This window comes from Dipodomys ordii, unplaced genomic scaffold, assembly GCF_000151885.1.
Source record: "Dipodomys ordii isolate 6190 unplaced genomic scaffold, Dord_2.0 Scaffold72, whole genome shotgun sequence".
NCBI classification, from domain to species: Eukaryota; Metazoa; Chordata; class Mammalia; order Rodentia; family Heteromyidae; genus Dipodomys; species Dipodomys ordii.
Window position 1 is genome coordinate 7,449,772 of NW_012267288.1, and position 24,002 is coordinate 7,473,773.

Here is a 24,002-nt window from a genome sequence, read left to right on the forward strand (position 1 = left end):
CTTCCTTCCTTCCTTCCTTCTTTCCTTCCTTCCTTCCTTCCTTCCTTCCTTCCTTCCTTCCCTCCCTCCTTCCTTCCTTCCTTCTTTCCTTCTACTCTTTCTTTCTTTCTTCCTTCCTTCCTTCCTTTCTTACATTTTTTTTCTTTTTTGGGGGGATAGAACTCAAAGCATCTCACACACTAAATTGGTGCTCTACCACTTGAACCATGTACTTATTCCTATCTTTTTGCCCAGGCTGGCCTTAAATCCTCTGGCCACTATCTCTTGAGTAGTTGGAATTATAGGCCCATAATAGACTGCAGAGCTGCTTTGCTCTCTCTTTTTTCCCCTGTTCCCTTCTTTCTTTTCTTTTACTCTTCTTTTCTTCCCTCCATCCATCCATCCCTACTTCCTTCTTTCTTTCCTTCTATTTTTCAACTTCAGTCCTGTTTGAAAACAATACTTACATAAAACAATATCTCTTCTATATTGGTCATTTCTTGTATATAACTTAAAAATGTATTGATGTCAAAGATTCCAAGAGCTCATAAATAAGAACTTTGACATAATAGGACTGGAATAGCAATGTGTGATTCATTCATAGAGCTTAACTTTGGCTCAGTGAACTAGAATGTACTATAAGATACAGTCTATTAAAAGGGAGAGAGACCTTACTGAGAATAAGAAAGGCTTAAAATCTATTCCAAATGTTACCATCAGTTTTTCCAACATAAAATTTAAGACTTTAGAAGAAATACTTAACTAATCTCTCGATAATGTGAGAATGCAGGGCATATATTCTTTTTACACATCTCAGATGTTTTGAAAAGATTCATGTAATAAAAGTTAATGTTTAAGGGCACCATGCACTTATAAAATACTATCACTAGTATTGTTGTATCTGTGGCCAATAGATAGTCATAGACGTGGAAATGTTTCAAAAAAATTGTAATTTCCTTTTGTCTGGATTCAAAGGTAAGGATAGGTTTTATTTTCTATGAAAGGACTATTGCTTCCCTCATAATTGTTCCATTTTTATATCAATTTTGCTTGAGGGAAAATAAAGCTGTTTCCATGCCCTGAGTTCTTAGCTTCAATTAAGAACACTTACTTCATTATGAACTTCTTTCAATCTTGACAAGAGGGAGCTCTGAGACTGAGAGTTGACCTCTGGCCATTCTTGGGTTGCACCCTTCCTCACTGGGCAAGTTTGAAGAGCTAAGGGAACTGAGTAATTTAAGGCATGCCCTAACTCCTAGAGAGCACACCATCTCCCCATGACCCATGAACTTTTTAACAAATGGGGAGCCCACAATTAGGGCCTGAGTTGGTTCATCCTAGGCCTTATTTTCTAATAACTGAGTGCACAGTTCCTGTGTTTTCCCCACCTCTCTGTAAATACAAGATAGTGGCCAAAGAGGCAGCTTAATGAGAGGATGTGAGGACAGAGTCTGGATGTGTCTTTGAGCTTGTCTCTGAGTTCCCTTCAGCGTAGCGCCATGTTGGATTGGAATGAGGAAGAAAAGCAGGAAGGTGGATAGACATAATCTGCAACTTAGACGCTTGTTCCATCCTACTGTAGGATCAATCCTAAGAAATTTCCTTAAATGCTGCATTTGGGACTTGTGGGTTATTATCCCATGACTTATTTTCAAACATGGGGAAGATAAGATCTACTTAGGCTGATTTATAATTTAAATGTATTAATTTTGAATTAAATTTAAGTTAAATTATTTTATATAACTTATTTACGTATATATTTTTGTGCTGCTACTGGGGCTTGAACACAGGGCTAAGGCAGGATCTCAGCATTTTCACTCAACGCTGACACTCTAGCATGAGAGCCATATCTCCAATGCTTGCTCTTTTTCCGGGTTACTTGGAGATAAGAATCTTACAGACTTTTCTTCCTGGGCTGGCTTCAAATCTTGGTCCTTATATCGCACTCCTCACTTCTTGAGGATATGTGAACCAATCAGGAAAGAGATTTAAGGATTCTAATGAGGGTCAAAGTATGGGACCTGGCTCTGAAAAGCAGTAATTGCACTATTGGTGGACCACATGCATGCATCATGGACTGTAGCTAGTGACTGCATGACCCTCAAAAGCACAGCTGTGTGTTTCGTAAGCTTCAAAAACATGGTTCAACATTCTATTTTAAAGTTATGGCCTATTTACACTGATTTATGAAGTGCTATTTGATATTTGAGATGCTTTTAACTTTTTGCTACTTTGCCTCTAATTCTTTATATATATAATCTATCTATCTATCTATCTATCTATCTATCTATCTATCTATCTATTATCTCTCTCTGTGTATGTATGTATATGTATATGTATCTATATATATATATATTTTTTTTCCCAGTCCTGATGCTTGAACTCTGGGCCTAGACACTGTCCTTGAGCTCCTTTTTACTAGATTCTAGAAGTCTACCCCTTGAGCCACAGCGATACTTCCAGCTTTTTCTGTGATTTAATTGAAGATAAGAGTCTCATAGCCCCGAGCTGGTGGCTCACACCTGTAATCCTAGCCACAGTGATACTTCCAGCTTTTTCTGTGATTTAATTGGAGATAAGAGTCTCATAGCCCCGAGCTGGTGGCTCACACCTGTAATCCTAGCTACTCTGGAGGCTGAGATCTGAGGATCATGTTACAAAGCCAGCCGGGGCGAGAAAGCCCATGAGACTCTTGTGTCCACCAGAAAATCAGAAGTGGTGCTGAGGCTCAAATGGTAGAGTGCTAGCCTTGAGCTGAAGAGCTGAGGGACAGTGCCTTTCCTGCCTGGGCAGGCTTCAAACAACGATCCTCAGATCTCCTCCTGAGTATCTGTGATTTCAGGTGTGAGCCACCAGTGCCCGGCTTCTAATTATATTTTAAATTGTGAAATTGAATTTTGAATTTATAATTTTATTATTGCAACTAGGATTCAAGTTTTCTTTATTTGGGTATGATTTTAAATAAATATAATAAAGTCTAACCAGGGCTTATAAAACTTAATGTATGGATATGAAAATATACTTTTCTGGCCAACAGATTGCTGTTGTGAAATAGATACCTCGGTGTATGTCATATATTACAACTAATAAGTATGATCTCTAGATATTTGATTTGTATAATTAATTTTTTCATTCGTGCTGGGAATATATTAAATAACTTTCTAGGAAATCTAATGTATTTATCACTGAATCTCTGATTTACCTCTTTACCTATTAGTTTTGAACAAACAGCACATTAGGAACCATTTTCTAAGTGTTTTAGGACCAATAAGAAAAACCCACCACTTTTAAAGTCACATAATCCAGCATGTTTGATCTAAAGGTTATCCTTCCAGAAGGCCTGTAGGTCTCTTTATTGCTTAATTCAATGTATCATAAATGTTGTGACAATAAAAGATGTCTTGTAAGAGGAAAGGCAGCATGATTGTGCTCTAATAAAGCCTGACATTAATTATGACATGGGAAATGGAAGCTCTATTAGTGATAATTATAATTACAGGAATGCAATTTCAACTGCCGAATATTTAAGATAAAAAATTCGAAATATTATTTTAGCAGAGTAGAAAGATTTATTCAAGAGTTGAGTAAAACACTTGGATCAGAAGACAGACAGAAGATATAAACGAGGCATTTAAAAAGCCAATGTGGTGAAGGAGTGCAGCATTATTTCCACTGTAGTTATTCTTCTGTAGCCTAATAAGGCTTCATTCAACAGTATACAGATTGTTTTTGCATCCTTTTACAGGCATTCACTACAATAACTGGATAGATGAACTATTTTCATATGTTTTTTTGAAGGCTAGCTACATGATCTGGAGAATAAGGCTAAATGCTTTAAGATTCGGAGACTATGTTTTTTCCTAATTTGGTGAGGAACATATAACATATTACCAGGTGTTTAAGAGATACTATCCTTGTTAGGTTCACTATTGTGAAGTGGGAAAATATAAAATTTCAAACAATATGAATGGATTAAAATGAGTTCTTTATTTTCTTTTAAATACACCTCTTTCCAGAAGTGTTGTTCATACATAGTGGTTATCTATAATCCCAGCTACTGAAAAAGCTGATTTAGGAGGATTGAGGTCTGAGGTGAACCTGAGCAGGAGTACAAGACCCTACCTGCAAAACAAACTAAGACTAAAAGGAATAGGGTGTGACTTACTTCACAAACAGGGGATCCTGAATTCAGTCCCCAGTAAGGTGAAATACTTGACAGAAAATGAAAAGATACCACAAACACCGTTAAGAATTGAGATGTTCAAAGAAGAGGCCTTTTATAGCAGTTCTAGAAATGGCTAAATAATAACGAGAGCAAACACAAGTTGATAATCCATATGTGAACTTTTGAGTTTGAGCCTTCTTACTTGAATTTTACAGCCCTTGATAACACAGTACTTACAATTTAAGTACAGCAGTGGGTTTCAATCTTTCGCCCTTTTCTTTCCACTTTTTACAAATAAGCTTAGATGTGGGAGTGTTTTTCTCATTTAATAAAAAAGTAATAAATATATCATTTATATAAAAAGACACAAGCAAAAGAAAACCTCCCAAAATAAAATAGATATAAGGAAAACTTTTTTCATCTTTCATATTTAAATATATCTCAGCAACCTCTTCTAAGTTCACCATTAACTATTTTACACCATAGTGCTTTAAGAAAGGACAGTAGAGAAACTTTTAGGGCTGGGAAGGTGGCTCAGTGGTAGAGCATTTGCCTTGTATGCCAGAGGCCGTGGGTTCGATTCCTCAGCACCATATAAGCAGAAAAAAAAGCCAGAAGTGGCGCTGTGGCTCAAGTAGTAGAGCGCTAGCCTTGAGCTGAAGAGCTGAGGGACAGCGCCCAGGCCCAGAGTTCAGGCCCCACGACCGGACCCAAAAAAATTTTTTTTAAAAAAAAGAGAAACTTTTACTGTTAAAGATTTTTGTTGTTGTTATTGCTTAACTTGAAGAAAATTATGTTTGGGCAGAGAAATGATAAAAATAAGTACTTTAAAACATTTACCTCATTTTAAATATGTTAAAACTAGACTATGTTTAACTTTCAACTGCCAGAAATGAGGGATATATTTGATACTTATGTGAGACTCAGCTCACACTTCAATGAAATTTTGATTTTTTTTTAAAGAAATTAAATGACAGATAGGATCCTATTTCGATAGCCAAAGTGGGCAAAGGTGTTGGATAGTGATCTATGCATCCATTCCCTAAGAAAGAAGTTACATAGGGGCTGGGAAGGTGGTAGAGCGCTTGCCTTGCATGCGCGAGGCCTTGGGTTCGATTCCTCAGCACCACATAAGCAAAAAGAAAAAAGCCTCCCCCCCCCCAAAAAAAAAGGTTAAATAGTAGCTGGGCAGTGGTGGTTCATGCCTATAAACCTAGCTACTGAAGAGGCTGAGATCTCTGGATCACATTTGGAATCCAGCATGGGTGGACAAATCAGAGAGACTTTTATTTCAAAATAATTATGAAAAAGCAGGAAGTGAAGCTATGGTTCAAGTAAGTGGTAGAGAATCTACCTTGAGCCAAAATGCGAAAGTAGAGCTCAAGGCCTTGAGTCCAACCCCAGTATTTACTAATGCAAGCGCGTGTGTGCGCACACACATACGCACACGTTAAATATTAAATTGTAATGCCATAGTTGCCATAGTAAGCAGTCTTTCAAAGGTTCAGAACCAGCGACTGGACTGTTTCTACCTATCTCCTCTAGGGGCGTAGTTATATTTTCATGAACCATAATTTAGTAACGTATATGGGCCAGTGACAGCAGCAGACTTCTGGCTTTTTGCTGCTTAATTGGAGATGAGAATCCTACAGACTTCTTCTACAGGCTGGGTTTGAGCTGTAATCCTCAGCTCATAGACTTCTGTGTAAGTAGGATTAGAAGCTCCTAGCTCTAGATTGTATGCATGCGTGAGTGTGTGTAGTGTGTGTGTGTGTGTGTGTGTGTGTGTGTGTGTGTGTGCCAGTCCTGAAGCTTGAACTCTGGAACTGGGCACTGAAGCTCAAGGCTAGCCCTCTACTATATGAGCTGCAGCACTACTTCCAGCTTTAGTCATTTTTAGGGTAGTGATAATTTTCTTCTTTTTTTTTTTAAATTTTATTTTATTTGTGAACATGCTGTACAGAGGAGTTACAATTACATGGGCAGGATAATGCGTACATTTCTTACCAAGCATTGCAGCCTCCTCCTTTGTTTACCCTTCACATCCCTTCCCAGCCTCCCCCCTCCCCCCCCCCCCCCCCCCCCGCACCGACGTTGTAAAGCTTGTTTTGGACATGACAACTTGTACTTCTCATTGTTGCAACAGGTCCACCTGTATCCTTAAACAACTGGTTTTTCCCCATCTCCTCCACAAGTTATACTGACATCAAATATAGTGAAGGTAGTGATAATTAGCATTCCACAAACTTCCATCGTTTTGTACCTGATACATATCATACTCAGAACTGGGCTTGACTCTATTTTATTACCAAGCATCATTTGCTTAGGCCTCATTTTTCTCTCTGCAACATGGAAGATCATTTTATTCCTCTTAACTATTAAACTATTGCTTAAAGAAAATTCAAGTGGAGGATCACTTGGGAATTTTAAAGAATGAGCTATTGATCCTTTAGAAAATATTAACAATCCTTCTGCTTCTCTAGCATCCAAAGGTAGTTTTCTTTTACTCAGCCAGTGATTTGTGGATTAGTAGATCTCATTGTGCTCCAGTTGTGAAAAGTGACAGTGCTGTTTTCCTAATTGATGTTATTATAATAGAGGTCATGGATTAGACTCACCAATTGACTTTGCTTGTTGTTGCTTAGTATGTGGCCTATGAGTTTTCCTCTTTCATTTCTAAGTTAAAAATACCACATCTCCCAAACCAGTACTCTTGTTCCACAATATCGGTTTTTCTAAGAAATGCTTCAGTATGTTCTGAATCTACAGTTACAGTAAGTGGGATTGGCGAATGATTTGATTTGAGAATTGAGACTACAGTCTGGATTTACTCTTTATGCATTAACACAGGTCAAATGGACAGGGACTGGCATTTTAAGTCCATAATGGAAGGCTGAAGGCTGTCTTAAACCAATCATATCAGGTTTACCCATGACTGATTGATCCCTACGGGCAGAGCCCTGTAATCATTTCTCTTACATGAATGGACTCTATAGAGCCTGGAGTTTCATTCATAAAATGGAAACTGAAAGGAAGCACACACACACACACATATGCACTGGCATATGCACACACACACACACACAATTTCACTCATTGGAATGTCCATTTATGCGGAGCTGAAGAGTATAGTGTTCCATCAGCTGCTGCTTTGCCAGTTGACTAGAAGTAATGATTAATGCTCATTGGTCCTGCTTGTGTGTAACTCGACACTATTTATGGCCTTGCAGTGTTCCTAATGTATGGAGAATGAGAAGACAGCATTCTCAAATCAGAAACATAAACAGGAACTGGTGGGTCTGAATTCCATTCAAATATGCCATTTCAGCCCCTCAGTGTTGGGCTAATTTGGATTTTACAGGCAGGAAAGGGGGAAGGGAAGGAGAATCGACTTGTGAGTTGTTCAAGCATGGAAAAAGGGAGTTGGAAAGGGGTGGAGTATACTTTTATAAGGGGCGATTTATAGTTTCTTTTCAAGCAAAATAATCAGGACTCTCAGGCCTGGAGTTGCTCACTGTGAGGGAAATGAGAATAGAAGTGTTTTCAAAAGTGGAACTGAGATTTGAAACTAAATGAGACAGTGTAAAACCTATATGTGTTTGTATATATAGTTAATGAATATGAAAAAAGATGGAAGAAAATACAGCTTTCTTTTTAAAAACAAATATGAATTTGAGTGTTTTTGTTTAGAAGATTAATTTTTATTTTATTTTATTTTTTTTGCCGGTCCTGGGGCTTGAATTCAGGGCATAGGTGCTGTCCCTGAACCTCTTTGTGCTCAAGGCCAGACCTCAACCACTTGAGGCACAGCATTACTTCTGGCTTTTTCTGAGTAGTTTATTGGAGAAAAAAAAAATCTCATAGACTTTTCTGCCTGGGCTGGTTCAAACTGCAATCATCAGATGTTAATCCTCCTGGGTAGCTAGGATTACAGGCATAAACCACTGGTGCCCAACTGATTATGATTTTTTTTATACTTCAACTATTTTTGTGCTTAAGAGGAAGGGAGAGCTATTTTATTTCATAAAATGTTTTCATTTAGTATCTGAGTAACTTGAAATAATTTCCCAGCAATTTAGCTCAGGATAAATAGATGCTTATTATTTTCAAGGTGTGTGTGAAGTTTCTATCCAATTATTTCTTTATTTCTAATATCTGGAAATTTTTACAAGGATAAAGAGGACAGGAATCAAACACCAAAACAAAGCTTTAAAAAATGGCATGTGTATCATTTGGATTTATTTCACTGTCCTTGTTAAATTAGACAAATGGGTTTGAACTCTATTCTGGTAACTTCCTTCTCGTGTGTGTGTCCCTCCAGCTCCTGGCTTTTTCTACATGATCTCTGTTTTGTTTATTCTTAGCATTAAAAAATAAATTACCCCCTATGTATGAAATTGGAAATATATTAAATTTGGGGTCAAGAGTTCTATGTCACATGGAATAAGTTTTTTTTTTTAATTGTGAAAATACTGTACAGAGGGGTTACAATTACATGAGCAAGGTAATAAGTAATTTTTTTTTTGTCAAGCATTGTTGCCTCCTCCTTTGTTTTTCCCCTACCATCTCTGCCCTCCCATCTCCACGACTACCCCCCTCCACCTATGGAATAAGGTTTATAACTAATTTGGTAGTCAGTTTATTTAGAAAAAAGGGGCTAGTAGCACCCATTTCTTAATGCTTTGGTAAGGAACAAATATGGCTGTTAAATATGATTTGTAAACTTCTTAATATACTGGCATATATAAAGCTTCAGACATTAATAAAGGATTTTTGGTGGAATATTTTGATCTTCATTTTTACATATTTCTTCAAATAATATTAATGCACTAATAAGATTCCAGTATTATTTTTAGTAATTAAAAATGCACTATTTAGGACTAGGAGAATAAGATGAAGAAAGAGACATATTCTTATGCCAAAGAAGTCTAGTAAAACAATCTGTGGCTCTTTCTGAGAGAGGTAAAGTCATAACGAAGTTGCTGGTATTATTCATGCTCAGAGCAAGTAGAACAAATTATCAAGGAGAAATGAAAGCAAGATAAAGCCCTCCATGATATGTTCATTTCAGAATCATGTGGATTCTAGCACTGGACAATTCAGCACAGAATAAAATCCTCCACTTCAGAATTTTGTTGTTTCTGCTGCAGCAGCTCATCAATGACATTCTTTCATGTATTTTCTTTTAACCTGCTTTTAACTGTGAGAATATGCTAATGTCTCATTAGTATTCAAGTCACTATTACACTAAGGCTTCCATCACTTCAACTTTTTAAACTTTTAAGCCCAGTTTAATAAAATCATTATGGGCTTGTAAAAATCTGGGCAGAACTCATTCTAAAAGACCATATAAGCTAATATTACCTGGATTTGCTTATTTGTGTATGTGCATGTGTGAGATATTTTCTCATAGACAATACTATATGCTATTATTTGACAGCGTGGAGCTTTTGTGTTTTAAAACTATTTTCATTCAACTAGGTGTATCCCTTACTCCCTCCCACTTCCCTTCCTACTCCTTCTTTCCCCCCTCCCTCCTTTCTTTCTTTTAAGATTCGTAAACTCCATGATAGTTATAGAAAGTCCAATACAATTTTCCCTCTGTACTCAAATCTGTCCATAGACTTAGTACTAGACTTGGATGTAAGAAATATTTCTGTAGGTTTTACATTATTGTATTCACCCACAGCTTACTGATTGCTTTAAAGAGAAAGATTGTATGTAAGTGTGAATGAGGTCACAGTAAATCCATCACTCTCAAGAGGTATCAAGCTCCAGCTTTTCTACATTCTTCTCAATAGTTGTTGTGTAATTAAGATGTTATATCTGAAAGTTTGTAGTTGACATTGAGGTGGTCTCATCAAAACCTGACTGTTCTGCCTTCACATTAACCTTTTTTTTTCTTCTGTGGATTTAGACATATTGCTATGAAGAACTGTTTTGAAGTTAGTGTTGCACAATGACTTTACAGATGGAAAATTTCCTTCTTCTGAGTAGCCTTTAAGATGGTCTTATAAAACACCATCCAATAGAGTTTTCTTGATTTTTTATACCAAACCTATTCCTATTTGAATGTGAAAGCATAATATAAGGGTACCGTGGGTGATTTGTATTTAAACACACCTTTATAATGTTTATGTTACTTATGAGAACATTTGAATGTTTGTGCTACTAGAAAAACTTTAAATTTAGCTAGGCAGAATGGTCTATGCCGGTAATACAGGAAGACAGAGGCAGGAATATAGAGGAACATAGGTCTACATAGTAAGACCCTGTCGCGGGAGGGGGGAGGGGGAGAAAAAGAAAAGGAGAGAGAAAAGGAAGGAGGTAGAGGAGGAAGGAGAGTCTGGTATAGCTTTTAGAAAAGTAGGCAAATGATGGCCTAAAGAGAAAATTTTCATTCTGTATTACTGGGCAGCAAGTATGCAAATGCAAAGGAGTGCCTAGCAGAATTACATGTGCAAATTCAAAGCTGCATTTTGTGGTCAGTTCCTTGGATACAGCTTCCCAAATCTCTGTTTCCCAGCATAGTTTTAAAATACAAGTCAAGAGACCAAATACTTTTCCCTTCCAGAGGTATCTCTTCTGCTTGGCTTAATTTGAAGAAGACTTTACTATTACTTAACACAAAAAAAACCCAAAAAACAAAAACAAAAAAACCCCCTTAAATTGGAGAGTTTAGTGTCAGTTTATTTTAGTTTTTGATAACTCCATCTCCATTGACCAGGGCATTAAACTGACAGCAGTGCATTGCTGCTTTGAATTTTTGCAGTGTGTTAGATCAGTTTTCATCACCTCCAACTCCTCTGTAACAAATGAGAGGTAGTTTGACTTCTACACGTTAATTAGGTCATTACTAATAGGATGTTATAGAGCTCTTTGAGCCACAAGTTTCTAAATGAATAAAAATCCTTTGTCCTTAAATTAAATTTACCTAAGTCCATTTATAGACAGAATTGAAAACTTTTTAAAGCCAATATTATTTACGAGCAAACAAAAGGGCAGTACTATTACAAAAAAAAAAACCCTTAAAAGATGTACTTTAAAATATTCAAAAAATAATTGTAATGGAGATTCTGGCTTTAATGTTGTAAATCACAAATAGTGTTTATTCAAAGTATTTTATACCATAGATTCATAGATTTGTGAAGACTATTCCAGAATAAAAACAATGATAACAAATCAGCCACTTGATGTAATTTAAGAAGCAAAGTAAGATATAGAATTTTATTTTAATATATAATGATTCTTAGTTTTAAGTAACATGATTCTTTTTGTTTAAACAGTTGTGAGACTCACTTAAAAATATTCTGTTGTTAATAATAAGTACCGTGTGTCAAATTCTGTGGAATACGTTGCACACGGTTTGTTCTATTTGGTCTCTCACACAGCTCCATAAGGATATTAACATTGCTTTCATTTTACAGGAGTCAGAGACGTAGGCATATTAAATAACTAATAGGTTGTCCTATACCCACAAAATGTCAGATCTAAGATTCAGGTCTATGTAAGGACAAAATGCTTGTTTGTAAACACTGTGTAATACTAGCTGTTCTAAAATTATAACCAGGGATGCACTACAGGACAGTGTAGGTAAAGTTACAGTTCATCAGTGTTGTTGAATTTTGTAAGTTTTACTCCATGACAAAGCAGAAAAGGATATATATGTAATGCTTCCATTCTCTGACACAAAACATTTCCTTTGAAGTCACCAGTTAGCTAGTATGGATCTTAGTTGACCACTTAGCAAAGTTAAAATGTAATGTCAAACTTCATTGGTTGGATTTTTTTTTATTAGATAAGGTAGAAATGAAAGCAGCAGGCAATTTAATTAGCAGTAATTTTTCTGGGCAAGTCATTACTTTGATGAACTTCAGAGCAATGTTTATGGCTCCTAATTAACCCTGTTAGTCATTTGATTGAATAATCACTTTGGAAATGTTTCTACAATTTGATTAGAGTCTGACCCACTCTGATAGTCATAAATTAACTGATATCACTTTAGGATAACATGACTTTAGTTACTTTATGGGAATAAACCTCTTGGCTCTATTTTTTCAGGCTTCTCTAGACTGTATAAAGGACACCAATTTTAAGGAGAAACTAAATTTAAGTAAATGCTAGCCAAGTGTCTCAAGTTTTAAGTTCTACCTGCTAATTTTATTTACCCTGCAGTATAATAAATAGTAGTAGGATTTGACAAAACACAGTTATACTCTCATGTATGTAACTTTTCCTAAATTGTCCTTCATTGCTTTTTGGTTGCTGTTATTTTAAGAGTATAGATCACAAATTCAACCTTTAGAAATATAACATTTCTGTCATGTCATTAATTTATTATGAGTCTTAAATCAGTATATTTTAAATATCACAAATGAATAGCTAGAATTTTTGAAGAACATTAGAGTATAAGTACAGTAATGAACAAATCAGCTATTTCAATGATAACACGAATGTCACTGAAATTTAGGCATCCATTGTGTGACCTCTGATCTGTAGTTTTCTTTCTTTCTTTTTTTTTTCCCAGTCCTGGGGCTTGAACTCAGGGCCTAGGCACTGTTCTTGAGACTCTCTGTGCTCAAGGCAAGCACTCTATCACTTTGAGCCACAGTGCCACTTCTGGCTTTTTCTGTTGATGTGGTTCTCAGGAATTGAACCCAGGGTTTCATGTTTGCTAGGCAAGCACTCACCAGTAAGCCACATTCCCAGTTCCAGATCTGTAGTTTTCTAAAATGAGGCTGATTTTGTATGAAACTAAAATTCTTTTTTAAGGTGTTCCTTCTGGTTTGAATAGTGGGTTTCACAGAATGTTTGCATTGCTTCTCTTCCTCTTTTTCTCTCCTCAGGAAAGGAAAGCCTGCATTTAGTCACACTTATATGTAATCCAGTTGAGGTATAAGTTTTCCTCAAGCTGCCTCTGGAGAGAGCCAGCTGTTTTTACGGCTGTTTTCCAGGTGTGCAGCAGTCAGTAAAAGTATTTTGTGGCTGGGTGTCAGCATTGTGACAACAAAATGTTGGCCTCCTAGCAGCTGCTAAGCTGATGGCAGTCATTACCATTGTCCCTTCCAGACACAGTGGCTTTGAGGGACCGTATGCCTTGCAATAAATCAGAATAATGCTAAGATAAATTTGAAGGTCATTAGTTTAAAAAAAAAAAGTTGAGATGAAGTGGATTGCTAACTAATGGGCAACTCAAAGATAACCATGTAACCATAAACCTTGATTTATAAATGTTGATATCAGCAGTCTTTTGCCTTTTGTAGAGCCAGAATTCTATACTATATGATAGTTACATTAAAAAAGGCATTGTAAAATATAATAAAATGTTTGATAATAGATCCTACAGAATTTTCCCCCTTTCTAAACCATACTATTATTTTAAATCTTTGCAGTGCTAGGTGTAGACCTTAGGGCCTTGTACATGATTTAAACAGTCATTCTACCACTGAGGTAAACCCACAGCCCCCTGTATATTTAAAGTATTGTTAATGTTACGGATTATCATTAAGATTTTTTGAAAAAATTAAAATCACATGAATCAAACTTTTCTGGGATTGGAAAGCCCCTTATATTTTGGTTGATATTCATCATAGCATTCCCCCCCCAAAAAAAAAGAAAAAAAGGAAAAGAAATCATTCATCATTAGGTAAAAACTAAAAAAAAAATTATAATGACTTTAAAGATAGAAAATTCTAGATCAAAGAAAGTTTTCATCTGAGTGAGATATACAGTAAAATGTCATGTACAGATGGATAACTATGAAGTAATAATGTCTTTACATGTCACTTTATTTTCATAGTATTTATTATTTATTAATTATGTGCTTCCTGTAAATGATGGGAAGGGAAACGTTTTTCAATAGCACTCTTACCACATTCATTTTGAAATTTAACTTAATAATTTAATTTAATGTAAACTTAAGACATTTGCAGTCTGTACAGGTAATAGAATTGAGTTGGTCACATATATTTACCTATTCTTGTAGCCCCAGTACTTCTTATATAGTGGTTGGGGGCATACACTGATAAGACCTGGAAATTTCAACTTTGCGCAGTATTTTAAAAGAAAATTCTTTAAGAAATTACAAAGTTATGTAAAAAGCTTTAGAAAGGGCTCTTAAAAAAGTGGGGATCCTGAGGTTCAAACTTCATTAGCTTTATAATGAATATACCTCTGAATATACAGTTTGTCTGTTTATTTGTGCTCGTACTTGGGCTTGAACTGAGGGCCTTGCTTAACATGTCTCTCAAGGCTGAATTTCTGACAATCAAGTCATATCTTTATTTCTGGCCTTTTGTTGGTTATTTGCTAATAATAGTATATTACATTTTTCTGCCTTGTTGACTTTGAACTGGAATCCTCAGATACAAATCTCCTGATAGCTAGGCTTATAGATGTGAACAACAGGCACCACTACATTCAGAATCCAAGAAATTAAGGAACTCTCTAACTCAACCTTGTATTTCATAGAAATACAGACACCAAATGGATTTTCCATAAGGCATTTAGCTTAATTAGTAAGTTGAAAAGTTGAATTTTAATACTTTTTTCTTCTAATCCATGTTTTTTTTCCATATCTAAACTACTAAAGACATTCATGTGTAGTCATTAGTCTCTCAGGTTTAGCCATTAACCAAATTTGTTTATTCAGTGATGAAATCCTTCCATCATATAGGCCAGGTCTCACTTTCAGGGTAATATATCATATGAAATTGTTATATGTCTGCTTTATATCTTCATTGGCTCAGAATACAAATTATGTTCTTACCAAAATGAAAACCAGTGATCTTTCAACTAAGGAAAATATAGCAATGGTCTCTAAAGTAATTTTAGAAATTTAGATATTTTATCTTTCCATAATCATTTCTGTTTAGTTTTCAAAAAAATAAACCACAAATAAGCCCTCTTTCTTTTCTTCTTCTTCTTCTTCTTCTTCTTCTTCTTCTTCTTCTTCTTCTTCTTCTTCTTCTTCTTCTTCTTCTTCTTCTTCTTCTTCTTCTTCCTCCTCCTTCTTCTTCTTCTTCTTCTTCTTCTTCTTCCTCCTCCTCCTCCTGCTCCTCCTCCTCCTCCTCCTCCTCCTCCTCCTTCTTCTTCTTTTTTCTTTGTACATTGAATGCCATGGGATATATATTCTTAAAAAAAAGTCCTGAGATATATGTATAACTCATGACACTGTTTGGAGAACAGTATGACAATTGTTTGGTATTCTAGCGAGAGTGGAACTTTAGCCAGGTTGATTTGGGACATTTCTGAGTTCTCATGATTAATCAAGAGAATCAGTGTTCACCATGATACACTAATTCTTCCATTTCAAAGGTGGTTCCTGCCTGAAATGCGAACCACACATGCCATTTCCGTAACTTTTCTATCTGCCTGCGATCTGTCTGTTGGTACTGGTGTTCTTCCCATGGCACACAGTTTTCTAACCAATGTCACTGCCTCTTTCAGAAGTGCCTAGCTGCCACTCCATTTACATGAGGCAAGAAGGCTTCCTGGCTCATCCAAGCAGAACAGAAGTTAAGTCTTCTATTTTCTAAATTCCTTGTAAATAACATTCAAAATAACCATACATTCCACTGACTTGGTCTTTGGAAAAAATTCATTTATGTGCTCTAAACTATTATTTTTTAAAAACTTTATCTTTTTCAAACTGTAGATCTTTCAGGTCTCGATAGCTTGTATTTGGATGTTAGCATGAGTCATATATACCTGCAAACAGATGAGAGTGCATTTCTGTGTTTTGGGTGTTGTTTTTTTTGTTTTTGTTTTTGTTTTTCCAAGAACTGCATTTCTTTAAACTAGAACATGTGCTTTATAAATTAGCTCACCTTATTGCATTCTATCAAAATGTAAGAATACTCATTTCCTATAAGCCTAAGACAGTCTTTTGAAGTAAAGCAAGATTTAAATGTTTTAATTTTTAAGTGTTTTGGATTCTACACTTTTGAAAAATCAGTGATTTAGAATGAAGTTTTGCATAAGATGTTTCAGATGTGTTTGTGGTAACTGGCAGGGAAGCTTTTCTGTGAGACACTTTGACATCTGCATTGTGATAGTCAAAAATTATTTCATTTGATTATTAGAAATACATATATATATTCTTGACCTAAACTCTGCTTTTTTGGTAAAGCTCACTTAGTTGCATCTTTTTAAGTTAGGACTACTATTGGTTATTTTATATAAGTAGAAAATTGAAATATTATATAAAAACATAAGTCTAAAATATGAGAGAGGTAAATGTTTGCACAAATGCATTATAATTGTTGTCGTGGTTGATGCTGTTAATTGTATATAACCACCATAGAGACAGATACATTTGAGAAATAAAATAACTTAAGCTAGCTGTGTACATGTAATCCTAGCTACTCAAAGGCTGAGATCTGAGGATCACTGTTAGAAGCCAGCTGGGGAAGGTTATTTCCAATAAGCCATTATACCCTGCTTTCCCCTCATTCCCCCCCAAAACCCCACAACAACAGAAGTAGAGCTGCAGCTCAAGTGGTAGATCACTAGCCTTGAGCAAAAACACTTAGGAACATCTCCTAGGTTGAGCTTAAGCTCCAGGACTCAACTAAACAATAACAACAACAAAACACCAAACAAACTTTAAGTTAAATGAAATTTCCTCCTTATAATGAGAGATGACAATTATATTTTGTTTCCTTCCTTTTCTTCTTTGTCCTCTCCTTCTTCTCTTCTCTTTATTCCCCCCCCCCAGTGTCTTGGCTATTAATGATGAGGTTAGCCTACCTAGATACTTCTACAAAGATGTGAGAGAGTAAAGTAAATCCTTGCAAACCATTCAGGAATAATTCAGGAGGATACCAATAATTCACTTTGATTCTCCTCTCCTCTTTTGAAGAGAAGATTTTCATTTTCTTATTGAATAATGAAACTAAGAAGAAACTGGAGAAGCAGATGACACAGTATAAAACAAAGGTTTGCCAATATTTATGAGGTTTATGCCTGAGTCAGTAATAATGTAGACAAGTGATGTTGATCTGTCACTGTATGCTGGATACCATTCTATACCCTAACATTTTAATTAATTTAACCCCCACAAGAGCCTCATCTAATATTAGCAGGTGATGTTACTGTACCCCATACCATACATAAGGCAAATGTGTCTAGGGTTAGAAGGTTGAAAGCTGGAAGAATTGTTTCCTTACCACAATTTTTGTTGTTGTTACATTTAAAATGTTTATGACTTTGTTTCATATTCTGTCATGAATAAATGTATCTATTCCTCCTCTACAGGCTGTATGTTTGAAAAGGGACCCAGGCAGTTTTATGATGACACCTGTGTTGTCCCAGAGAAATTTGATGGTAGGTTTCTCACTGTGTTGCCAGCTTTGATTTTTGTTAAGAGACAGTGGAGACATTACCCTTTCTGTTTCAGAAAACAGTTGCTGTCCCTACTTAAATATTTCTGTGCACAACATTGATCAATTCTGGTTAAACTTGACTGATGACTGTTTCTACATTAAGCACCCTTGATGTTGTTCTACGTGAGAGTTCATTTTTGGAGAGACAGCCAAAGAACATCATTCTTGCTGAGCTTTGTGGGGAGGATCTTTCCATTTCAGCTTGTTATTGGAAATTTATTGAAAGCTGATCTTGTAATTAACAAAGCACAGCAGAATGTTGCTGTGGATGCACTGATGACTAATGCAGTCCTTTTCTCGTTGTTCATGAAAAGATGCATTATGGTGCATAGAACAACAGAACCACCCATTTATTTAGTGACTTAGTGATTGTCACTGCCCCTTCACCCCCAGGAAGATGTACATTACCAATGTAACATTACTTTGTCTTTGCTTAAAAGGAAGTTAAGAAACACTACATTTTTAAAAATATCTATCACTGTTGCGAAGAAAAAGTCCCAGATTTTATAAAAGTGTATCAAGTTAGATAGAGTCTTGTTTCTTGACAATGGTGGCAAAAGCCAGCATTTATGAGGAAGCTTGGGTAAAAAGTGAACAGTTAATTCATTTAGTGGTCTCTCTATTTCCTGCTTTGATTGTTAAACAGGAAACGAGCAGGGGCCCTCTGATTAGCTGATTGCACAAACTTTAGGGATCATGGCTATAATGATTTGGGAGCTCTCAGAGGTTTTAATTGTCATTATTTAAACAGCAAAGTACATGCTCCGATTGCTTTTCAATCTGTAATTAGTTTCTTGAAAACTCTTCTATGTTCCTGAGCTTTTTGCTACTCTTAATATGCTGATACTTTTCAAAAAAATGGCAAGTCTCAGGAAAATGTTTCCTAGCCCCCATTAGCAATGCTAAATTTATACAAGGTTCCAGCGGGGGTCACTTTTGGCTTTATTCTACAATCTGATTTTCAGCCTTGTTTCAGAGGTGTGAACTGTGCTGTTAAGTACAATTAACAGAGCATCAGAATACTTAGAACACAGCCTTTTCTCCTGAGACAAAACTTCCACTTGCTCAAATGGCTTTTTCACCAGTCACTTTCATCTATGGTGAGCATCACATTTTTTTTTTTTTTAGCAATGTTAAAATTGCTAAGGACCTGGAAATTGTCGACAAGATTATGTTATAATCCACAGGCCACAGTCACATAAAAGTTAAGGGAACTAGCAGCCTTGAGTATTTATTCCCGAAGTTAAATACTCTTCAAGTTTATACTGAGAAAACATGTTTTTGAAAGACAGCATTTGTCTTGCATTTTATTATAAGTAATGGAAAACTAGAAGAAAGAAAAACAGAAGGGTATTTTTTCATTGCATATGGCCAGTGCAAATCTGTCACGTTTAAAGGCAGAAAGCACTGTAGAAACTATAAAATTTAACAGTGTTTCACTCTGTCTGCATAATTGCTCAGTTACTTCCATGGAAAAAAAATTTATAAATCTCAGAAAGCAAAACTGAGATAAATAAAACTGTCTTTGAAATCAATATGAGCATGCACTCCTCTGTTCTCTAGTTATGGACAAAATGATAATGATTTTTAGCAGCTATTGACAGAACAATCTGATATTTAGTTTAATTCTTAAAGTAATGCTCCTTCTGTAATTATTCAAAAGGTATATTTCTTTTTACAACTGTATTTTGTAGTTGTACAAAGGGATTTCAATTCAACGTGTCGGCTAATGAGCACAATGAGTCTTGATCAGTTCCTCCCACCATCATTTTCGCTCATCTCTCCCAAACCCATCCTTCCCCCCCAAGTTGCCCAGTTCCATTTTCACATATACTCATTGACTATTGTGATTGTTTTTGCCTGCCATTCCAAAGTTTTATATTTCTATTGACCACAGTAAAATTCCAGAAAGCCCTTGAGTTAGGTGTCTTTGTTTCTTTAACAATTTTGTACTTAGTGTGATTTGCTTCAGTATATTTGGTCTGAATCATTTCACTCATTAACAACAATTTATTGGCACGGCCCTGCGTACTGAATCCCCAATGTTACCAATTCCTCATATTTTTGAGATTGTTGGCTGGATATGGAAGTAAATAGTCAGCAATCACAGCACTATGTTGTTTTGTAAAGCTCAACTTTATAGTAGAAGAATTAAGTGCTAGCTCCTCCATTGCCCCCTCATTTTTCTATGATGACCAAATGTAACAACAAATTTTTCTTACTTAAAATATAGATGTTTTACATAGAGAGTTCCATATATACATGCAAATTATCTGTTTTAAGTATTTGTGCATAGGGGTTTCAGTTCAGCATATCAGTTAATGAGCATAATGCATCTTGATCATCTTTCTCTCCTATGTATATATTCTTAAATTGGACTTTCAGTAAAAAAAAAATAAATCCAAATGAACTTTGTTTGGGAAATACAAACAAGAGATACAGAAAAATGAGAGCAAATTATAGTTTGCAGAATTTAATTTGTACAAATAAAATGCGCAGAGCTTAAAATTGATTATTCTCTCTTCTGTGTTGCTAAGAGTAGTGAATAATAGCATTAACAATAACAGCAACAAATATGATTATGCAGTATGGCTTAAGAAAAACCAATGATGAAAGGATAATTATATGAACTTTTTGTAAGTAAATGATATTTATGAATTTATTTTAAGCTGGTGTATATTTGTATTGCTTTGATATATTATGTCTGTTAAGGTTTTATAGATTTCTGGCTTATATTCACATAATTATTTTAAATCTCTTTAATGATAACATTACATTTCGTGGCAACTTATAATGAAGTTGTGTTTGACTATTGTCATAATTGTGATATATATTTGTTGCATAAACTGATTTTATATAAAGAGTGTAATATTACTGTTAATAATGGACACTTATTTTTTTTTTAATGTAGGGGACATCAAACAAGAGCCAGGAATGTATCGAGAAGGACCCACATACCAGCGACGGGGGTCACTTCAACTCTGGCAGTTTTTGGTAGCTCTTCTGGATGACCCTTCAAATTCACATTTCATTGCCTGGACTGGCCGAGGCATGGAATTTAAGCTGATTGAGCCTGAAGAGGTTGGTTTAGTAGAATTTAGTTAAGAAAATAAGATACCTGATACATTTAGAAAGAAACTGATATATTTGATTCATATACCGAACTCACCATTTCTTTTCTTTATTTCTAAGACATAGAATATTTTAAATTATAACAAGGCTCAGCCTGGCGCTAGCAGTGCATACCTATAATAATAGCTATTCAGCGGTTTGAAGCCAGCTTGAGCAGGGACGTATGTAAGAGTCTTATCTCCACTAAATTTCTAAAAGGCCAGAAGTGGAGCTGTGGCTCGAGGGGTAGAGCATTAGCTTTGAGCAAAAGAAGCTTAGGGACAGTGCCCAGGCCCTGAAATAAAGCCCTAGAGCTAGCATGCACACTCGTATACACTTGTACACACATACACACACACACATACACATGCACAGCAGACAGGCTTAAAAGGAACAGTGCCTACATTTAAAATTATTATTGTATTGTGTGGGATTTCCAATTGAATGTCATACAGAGTTGATAGGAAATCAACCAGCACATTATTTATATATACCATATGCCCTTATTCAGAATGTCTGGGCTACCAAGGTTTGTAACAGTACATGTTATGGTCCTTAAGTGGGAGAAGAGAGATCTTTCTGCTGTATCCCAAATATTCTTTGAATGTTAGCATTGTTCTTTTAAATTAAATTCTTTATTTTGACAGTCTGATTTTACCAACAGAGTTGGAGAATATTTTAGGGACTGCTATCAAGTACAAGAGCGGCTGGGGAAGAACAGCTGTGGGAGATTAGGGCGTGCAAAAGTACACTTTTGACCAACTGTACAAATATCACCTTCACCTCACTCCTTGCCCAGCAATGCACATACAAATGGAATATTTCTATGAAGGGGGATTTCCATGAAAAATGTCTATTTTGAATTTTTAGTCTCTCCAAGAATAGGTTTATATTTAAGGCTATGATTGTTATTGTAGCATGATCCATCCATGGCCTTATGAACCTCCTTGCAAAGGTGACAGTTCTATGACATTTTTGTGTCTCATTAAAGATGTTTCCTCTGTTACTACTCCAAAATTTACTTCCTCTTACATTAGCCAAGAAACCAGTGGAAATTTTTATATTTTTTTTATTGTAAAACTACTGTACAGAGGGGTTACAGTTACATGAGTAAGGTAATGAGTACATTTCCTATTGAGCATTGTTGTCTCCTCCTTTGTTTTTCCCCTGCCATCCTTTCCCTCCCATCTCCACAACTATACCCCCCCCCCGCCGCAAAAGTTTTGTAAAGTTTGTTTTCAACATAGTGTCTTATACATTTCATTGTATCCCTATTTAAGCATTTCGTTTTTTCCCTTCCCCTTACCGAATTAGAGAAGTGTATATGCAGGGCATCAACATCCAATACAGTGAAAACAAGAGTTACACCATGGAGGAGAAACATACAAAGAAACAAAAAAAATCACATCGTACATTATAAATATGTTAGAAACAACAGCAAGAGAGAAAACTAATATTTGTGTCTGTATCTTGGGGTTCATTTCACTTAACATCATCTTATATTGTCATATGCACATAGCTTTTGTGGGAAATGTTTAACTAACATGATTATGACCAGTTGTATTGGCTACTGGTTCTAAACACCTCAGCAATGTTAAAAAAAATGTTCAGCAGCATTGAAAATATTTTGAACTCAAAGTAATTGATTTCATAAATACTGGCTATACACCTTAAATTTCATGTGTTCATTAATCAACATATTCAACATAATTTGTAAATGTACTCTAAATTATATGAGATGACCTGTTTCAGGATTAGAGATATAGCTCAATTGCAGAGCAATTGCCCAACATCCACAAGTGTACAAGGCTCTGAGTTTAGTCCATAATATGAGAGAGAGAGACAGAGAGACAGAGAGAGAGAGAGAGAAGAGGGTGCAAAGGGGAGGGAGAGAAAAAGAGATAGGAAGAGGACAAGGAGAGACAGTGATAGGGACAGATCTGCTTTAAGAATATATTAATAAGAAGAGCTAGTTAGTGCAATTTTGCTCATCCACGTTGCATCAGTGCTCTTGTTGTACTAAAGAATTAGCTTTTTGGAAGTGGCTCAAGTGATAAAGTGCCCTCCTTGAGTTGAAGATTCAGGCCCAGAGTTCAAGCCCCATGACTGACCAAAAAGAAAAAAAGAGTTAGCCTTTCAGGGACACACACATACACACACACACACACACACACACACACACACCACACACACACACACACAACACACACACACACACACACACACACACACACACGGCTCAATGGGTATTTAAATTTTGCATTGTGCTTAGAGTACAATTTGACTGTTAAAGAAAATTAGTTTTTCTGCAGATGTACTTAAATGGTGTAAGGACAAGACCCACAAAAATGTGAAGCATGACAAACCAAGACTAGAAATACTTCACAGATTAGTTTCAAAACTTCAATCAGATACTCAACAATGGCGATGTCATTCAGATAATGACTGTGATGTCTTGTTAAAATTTCTTCTTTGGAAAGAGTTTGTGAAATCCTTTAGCTCCTTTACTACATAGGAGATCTTTATTTATTTATTTATTTTTGTGAAAATACCATACAGAGGGGTTACAATTACATGGACAAGATAATGCGTACATTTCTTATCAAGCATTGTAGCCTCCTCCTTTGTTTTAAGGTGTATATCAAGAAGTCTCTAAATCCATCATGCTGGATTTACTCATAGGTTTCATTTCTTTGTATTTCATCTTTCAGTTTAAAATGATTTTAAATGACATGCCAGAATGGTGCTAATTATATGCTTAGTGTGTTTGGATAACCTTAGCAAACATACCATCTTTAATATCCCTCTTTTTTGAGACATGCAAGATAATGAGGTATTATTTTCAAATCATTCAATAATCCTAGGGAAATGTCCCAGGATATAGTTATTAACACAGTTTACTGGCTGTTTCTTTTTGAAGTTTTGTATTTATTTTATTTTAGTTTTTACATCATGTAAATGTGTTTAGTTAATTTTCTCATTAAGGAATAGGAGAAATGTCACTGATATTGCAAGATAATGTTTTCCTGATAATTTCAGTGCTTCTCTTTTAAACATAAATGACTAATGAATAGAGTGCTTTCAAAACAATGAGGAAAAGCTGAGGAGTGAATAGTTATTGTGAAAATTCATCTGGACATAGCACATTGTGCTATAAAATTTAATTTAAATGAAGGAGTTATTTTAGTATAGCAAGGCAAAGTGGGGAGAAAAAAATTTAATAAGAGGGAGAAATATTTCCTGTTCTCCTCATGGGAAAGAGGAATAAAGATTCAAAATGATGGCTCTTGTCACCTGTATAATCTTTTTGGTAGTACTGTTTATTTATTTATTTTATTGTGAGAATACCGTACAGAGGAGTT

At 35.6% G+C, this 24,002-nt stretch overlaps 1 protein-coding gene across 1 annotated transcript in view; it reads left to right on the forward strand.

The window, feature by feature from the left end:
• Etv1 (ets variant 1) overlaps nucleotides 1–24,002 on the forward strand; it is a 93,842-nt gene that overhangs the window by 61,757 nt on the left and 8,083 nt on the right. Inside the window, exons 9-11 of the mRNA XM_013023999.1 lie at nucleotides 15,593–15,661; nucleotides 17,402–17,470; nucleotides 20,441–20,610. Of these exons, the coding sequence (XP_012879453.1) occupies nucleotides 15,593–15,661; nucleotides 17,402–17,470; nucleotides 20,441–20,610 (308 nt within the window). The remainder of the gene's footprint in view (nucleotides 1–15,592; nucleotides 15,662–17,401; nucleotides 17,471–20,440; nucleotides 20,611–24,002) is intronic.